The 6,215-nt window shown below is 41.7% G+C and overlaps 1 protein-coding gene across 2 annotated transcripts; it reads right to left on the bottom strand.

Moving 5' to 3' along the window:
* Positions 1 to 290: 290 nt before the first annotated feature.
* On the bottom strand, positions 291 to 5,630 carry YEATS4 (YEATS domain containing 4; the record flags this gene model as incomplete). 2 transcript variants are annotated; one of them, XM_082014320.1, is made up of 7 exons in its annotated part: positions 291 to 1,079; positions 3,131 to 3,218; positions 3,296 to 3,388; positions 4,566 to 4,660; positions 4,764 to 4,830; positions 5,288 to 5,407; positions 5,580 to 5,630. In XM_082014320.1, the coding sequence occupies 7 exons, from the start codon at positions 5,628 to 5,630 to the stop codon at positions 910 to 912; spliced, it is 684 nt and encodes a 227-aa protein (XP_081870446.1). In that variant the 3' UTR covers positions 291 to 909. The 2 variants fall into 2 exon arrangements, with proteins under 2 accessions (XP_081870446.1, XP_081870447.1); XM_082014321.1 differs by lacking the exons at positions 4,566 to 4,660; positions 4,764 to 4,830.
* Between the last annotated feature and the right edge of the window lie 585 nt (positions 5,631 to 6,215).

Raw genomic sequence — 6,215 nt, 5'->3', positions numbered from 1 at the left:
ATGGAAAGGGCCCCCACTGGAGCCGTTCATGCAGGACTGTAGCCCATGGGAAGGACTGATGTTGGAGAGGTTCATGGAGAACTGCCTCACGTGGGAGAAACCCCACACTGGAGCAGGGGAAGAGTGTGTGGAGTTCTCCCCAAGGAGGAAAGAGCAGCAGAGACAACATGTAATGAACTGACCGCAGTACAGTACAAACATTAAACAAACGTCTACAAAACAGCACCAGAATAGTTTCCTGCTTCTGAGCATAACTTGTTAATTGGTGCATTTATATGTGTTAAAGCAGATGTGGGGGCTAGATAGTCTTATCTGTAGATATACAAGTTATTTAAAAGTTTTTTCGCTGTGCTGATAACAGACAGACATGAGGAAGTTGCTGTAACCAGACTTAAGCAACTTGCATGCCATTGTATTTCAACCTCTGCCTTAAATCAGGGTATGCTATTTACAATTGTTCTTGAAGCCCACAACTGGACAGAAACAAAAAAATATTAAAATAAAAAAGCATGTTTTATTTTCAGCTTTAAAGATGCATCTCTAAACAACTGGTAGAAAAAACAAGTAAAAAAATTAAACACCAGCATTTTGTAAAATCACATTGAACGAATACAAGACTCAATACAAAGTTTTTATACACCAAACACAGTTTAAGAAAAAAAAAATATTCTGGTCTCCCAAGACCCCTTCTCCTTGAAATAAATCGTTAAGTACTCACATATTTTAACTAGAAAACAAGGATACATTCTTTCTTTTTTCTGCCATTTATGAAGTCAATTGCCAGATACTTCAATCACTTGCAAGTGAAATTCACATAGTTTCAGTTACCGAATTGGAAGAGAAAACATACAATTCCATGACTGAAATCCCTCCGTCTTCAGTATAGGCTCTTTATCAAGTCAACACTCATCACATATCTTTAGACTGATCATCTTCTTCAAGTTTTCTGATTTCATTCTTTAAACAGTTGATGGTTTCACGACTTGCTTTTAGTCTTTCTTTAAGCTCAGCAATTTCAAAACTAGTTTTCTTTTTGGCAGCTTCCAGCTTTTCCCTGGTTTTCACTTCAAGATCTGCAACTGTGGTGGTGATAAAGAAAAATAAATATTTTAAGTACTATGAATTTTTTTTTAAAATTTCAACAGTAATTTGGATGGTGTGTGTCCTGAAAAAAAAAAAAAACTTATTACTGTTAGCCTTAGAGATTCAATGATGGTAGTCAAAATGGCATCCAGACAAAAACGTGGAATTAACAAAAAGAAAAAAAAAAAAGGTGACTTGTTTTGCAGCCTCATTCAGCCCATCAGTTTTGTGGATGGAGTTATAAAATTCACTAAATCATTTTCCCAGAGTTTTTTAAAGATTAAATGGGGGGAAAAAACCTGACATGGTGACAGCAAATAAATGGGAGATTACGGAGAACTACAAATAATTTTTATGTGGTGCACAGTGAGAGCGCAGGAAGCCACAGGCACAAACTGAAACATGAAACATGGGAGGTTGCCTCTGAACATCAGGAAACTTTTTTTACTTGTGAGGGTGATGGAGCACTGGCACAGGTTGCCCGGGGAAGTCGTGGAGACATCCATAGAGATATTGAGAAGGCATCTGGACATAGTCCTGGACAACCAGCTCTAAGTGACCCTTGCTTGAGCAGAGGGCAGGACAAGATGACCTCCAGAGATGCCTTTGTACCTCAACCATTCTGTGGTTCCTTTTCCATGGACTGTAACCACTTTCCACTCTCTGTCTAACTGGAGTTTAATTCTATGTATCTAAAAGATTTAGTGGTGCTGCCATTGCTTTTATGAATATCTGACATTAGGACATCTCAATCTGGTTTACTGAGTGTCCTAATTTATTTATTTGTTTGTGCACAAGTTTTTGGACAAAGCTAATAAAACCAACAAATCTATGGAGGCCATTGGTATCCCTTCATAGCCCATACATTACATAATTGAGGGCAGTGGCAAAAAAAAAAAAAAAAAAAATCTTAATTTTTATCTGCTTCACTAGCATGTTTTAAGCAAATATTATTTAAAAAAAAAAAACACAAAACCAACCCACTAAAAAATGTCTGTGTACACCCAGGAGAAACATCCAGGGATTTTAAGTGAAAAGTTTAAATTTGGACAAGACATTTTAATGATTCAAATTATTCAACATTTTCTACACATAAACCATAACAACAGACAATATAACAAAAATCCACCTCAAGACCAGCTAAAGTGCAGTAGAAAATACAAGTAGCTCACATGTCCACAAACTCGAACAGACATAAGGCAAATGAGAACCCTAACTTTGTAAAGCTTTACACTCATAACCACTCTTAGCTCTAGGTATTTAATGTCTAAAGATTCCCGACATTTGTTGTCAGGGGAACATGCAGATAAGCCAAAGGCCAGGTGAGCCAGACTACAATGGCATTAGGGTTTGTAACTAACATAGTAGGATTTGGGCTCAATAAATACTGTTTTCTGAGAGAAGAAGAGATTAAATTCAGAAGATCAGAACAGAAACCATCACTAAATGCATTATATTTTATGAATCAATGTATTTTCATTTAATTTCTTTAATTCCCCTAATATTCTGGGTTATATTTATAGACAGATTAGATAAGAAGGCCGCAAAGAACATTAAGCTATACTGAAGAAGTATGTTATGACCTACAGTTAAAGAATTAGAAAGAAGTAAAAAAGATGAGAAGAGCTTTCAAACACTACTCTTTATCCCCAAAAGGCTGCTGCTTTGACTAAAACCGTACTAACTCTTCCATATTTCAGTGCTTAAAGTGTGGTCTTTGCTTGCAGTTAACATCCCAATAAGCGGCCTTAATTTAGTCTCTGTTTTTACTCCTTTCAAAGATGTTAAGCTAGGCGTAGATCATGCCACCGCTCTTCATACTGAGTAATTCATAACTCCTTTTTTTTCAGCAGGCAGGCAAATTAGAAAATCTTAAAAGTTTTCAAGTAAGTATTAATACCTTTGCAAAAACTGAAGTTAATTCAATGCAAAAATACCACTTTTTAGCAGCATCCGAATCTATTGTACTGTTACACCCCAGAAAAAACACTAAAAGCAAAACCAAGTATCTATTTCTAAAAGGAAAATATTTTAATTTTCAACTTACACTCTGTTTCATGCTTATAAGCACCTAGTGTTAGCTGACGAGACGTTGTTAACAGCTGCTGCATCATTGCAGTAGGATCTTGAAATATCTAACGAAGAAGAAAAATACATGGTATCACTAATACTCTTCAAAATAAAGTGAGGATTACATTAAAAATTTTCATACCATTTCATCATAGAATTCCGAAACTACAGTTTTCTTTCCCAGGATAGCATTGGTATCGGACTGAAAAAGCTTCAGCAAGTGATACAAAGTTACCTATACAAAGACAGAATTTTATTAGCTTGACAGTTGTAGGGAAATACAAACCTTCTTCTAGATGTCAACAGGTAGTATTTGTTCTTACTAAATAATCCTATAGGACTTAAAAATCTTTTAGGAACACAAAAAGTCATATAACTCCAGCAGAATTACTTAAATTTAATACTCATTGTTAGAACACACCAACTATCCAAAGGCTTTCCAACACCTTAAAAACATCTGCGCAAGTGGTTTAGGATGGGTGCATAAAAAATACCTTCTCTTAAACACTTCCAAATTATCTATTTGGTTCAAACTGACTTTTCCCAATTAATCAGCTAGAAAGTGCTTTCTGTGACCTTACCATCCCTTCTTGTGAAAAAACAACAACACTGGGGAGGCCTCTGAATAGCTTTCCACTGAAATTTCTCTCTGCAGTTACTCTTCCATCACTGCACTCCAAGTCAGGATGCTACCAAGCACAACAGCACAGGAAGCCCTTTCTAGTCTTGTATCAATTTTCATATATCCAAGAAAAACCTAAAATTCAGTTCTCCCCTCATTTGGCAAAAAAATGGCTAAAGCAAAAGGATTGCTGTAGTTCGTGTGACAGAAAGAACTCAAGTCTTTCCAGAAATAACCATCCCCTTCCCCTAAAATACGGTAATCGAGTTTCCTACCTAAACGTGGATACACAAACCTGCAAAATATGTCTAAAACACAGGACGGGAAGAAAGAAATTCATTCCAACACTTTATTCAACTAGACAAGTATGTTAACCTGGTGTTCTTAGGAAAGAGGCTAATGCTAGCATACTACCTTTGCTGCTTTTTGACTGATTTTGACCAAATCTCATGGACAAAAATAAAGAAAATAATGAAAATATTCTAAAATACTGTATCTAGGAAGCCACACAGAAGCTAAATTCTCAGTCGTGCTCAACCCAGGTAAGGTGCGACGTGCAGTCATGTATCAGTAAACATCAGAGAAGCCAACTGCAGGAAAAGCCATCACAAACGCCAGTAGTAAAGCACAGAAACAGGAAAAATGTGGCCAACCGTTAAATACATGTCCTGGAAAAACAGGCCTCATTACTTCCCAGCTTGATGGGACTTATTTTGATCAGCAATATCCTACACCACAGCTTGAGGCCATCATAATTAATTAAGTGTTGTTAAAAGTTCAATGTACTTACAGGTCTTTCGTTTGGATCAATGAAAAATATCTTAATGATTATTTCAAATTCACCCCAGCCTGTTTCGGTGATTTCATACGGTGGTTTGGTAACAACTGCAGTAGGAAACACGGAAGTGTTAATACAGGTGACAAAGCCTCAGGGGGGAACTAATCAAAATCCCAGTTCTAGGAACGAATGCCCAAATGCAAAACCCACCTCGTAAAGGGTTACCATAGCTTTCATGCAGCTTGAACTGAATTTTCTTCACATAGGCAGACATATCCTGAAACAGAAACATCATTACTTCTGATTACTTACACAGCACACCAAACTACTCTTTACTCTTCCACCCCTCTCTCCCTCCCGCTGGCCCATCATTTCTTCTGACATAGCTACCTTTAAGAACAGAGGAAAGCAAGACAGTAAATCCAAGAATTAGTACTGCCACAGGCATCTGTCCATATTTTGTCCCCAAGAATGCTCGCCGGTTTTCCCCGATCTGGAGATCGCTCCAAAAACATATAAAAGTGTCGTTCCCTCTTTTTCCTTCTTGGAAAACCAGCCTTCAGCCTATTCCTCAAATCCCGGCTTCTTAAACCCGCCATTCGCCGCTGCAGCGCGTTGCCCGGCACGTTCCCACCCAGGCTCTCTCCCCCTAGCCCTGCAGCCCCAAGCATGACGCCAGCGGTGCCGTCCTTCCACGACCCCTTATAAGGTCGGCGACCACGTTAACACCGCACCTCGTTTCGGTAAGGCTTGACGTAAACCGTCCACTGGTGAGTGTGACCATCTTCTTCCCTTTTCTTCCCAAAATACCGCGCGACGTTTCCATACACGATCGGTTTCACGATGGTAACGCCCTTAAAAAAAAAAAAAAAAAAAAAAAGAGGAAAAACCAACCCCGATACGTTGTGCATGGCGTTTGCGGGCCGTAGCCCGAATCAAGCCGGTGTCTGCAGAGGCTCCACGGAGCAACTCGCGTCCTCCGCCGCGGCCAGCACCCCATCCCGCCCCCCTGGGCCGGGGCCGCACCTTCACCCTGCCCCCGGAGTCAGGCCCGAACTCAGCCATTCTCTTGAACATATTGCCCCGGAGGGGGGGCGCCGCCCGCAGCCGCGCCGCCCGCGCTCAGCTCCCGCGCCGCGGAGGCCAGGCCCCGCCCGGCCCCGCCGCAGCCCCTGGCACGGCCCCCGCCGCCGCGCAACCGCCATGCCCTGCGGCTTCCGGCGGCGGGCTGGCGTCACGGCGGGGCGGGGCGGGGCGGCTAGGTGAGGCCGCCGGCGCTGAGGCGTTTGGCGCCTGTCGCGGTGTGGAGAGCGTCGAGGGTGTCGCAGCTGCAACCCGTTGTCTCGCCGCCCCTCGGCTTCGCTGCTGCTCAGGCGGGCTGGAAAGCGGTAAGCAAAAGACCGCCAGAATGTGCTTGTCCTCTCGGAGCGCGGTTAACTTAAAATGGCGTTCCCTTCCTTGGCCGCCGCCGTTCCGCGAACGCGGCCTAGCCTTTTTCACCGACCGCAACCTACCGCGTGTTCGTGCCCTTCCCATCGCTGACAGCCTCCGTGCCCGGGTCGCAGACGCTGTTCTGTCCGGGATCAGTAGTGCTTAAAAAAGGAGGCTGGGAATTATGTTGAGATTTTTTCTTTTTTTCATATTTTTACTTTAATAGTCTTC

Source organism: Phaethon aethereus, assembly GCF_964289735.1.
Source record: "Phaethon aethereus genome assembly, chromosome: 1".
NCBI classification, from domain to species: domain Eukaryota; kingdom Metazoa; phylum Chordata; class Aves; order Phaethontiformes; family Phaethontidae; genus Phaethon; species Phaethon aethereus.
Note: the sequence above shows the minus strand (reverse complement) of the source record. Positions and strands in the feature narration are given on the sequence as shown.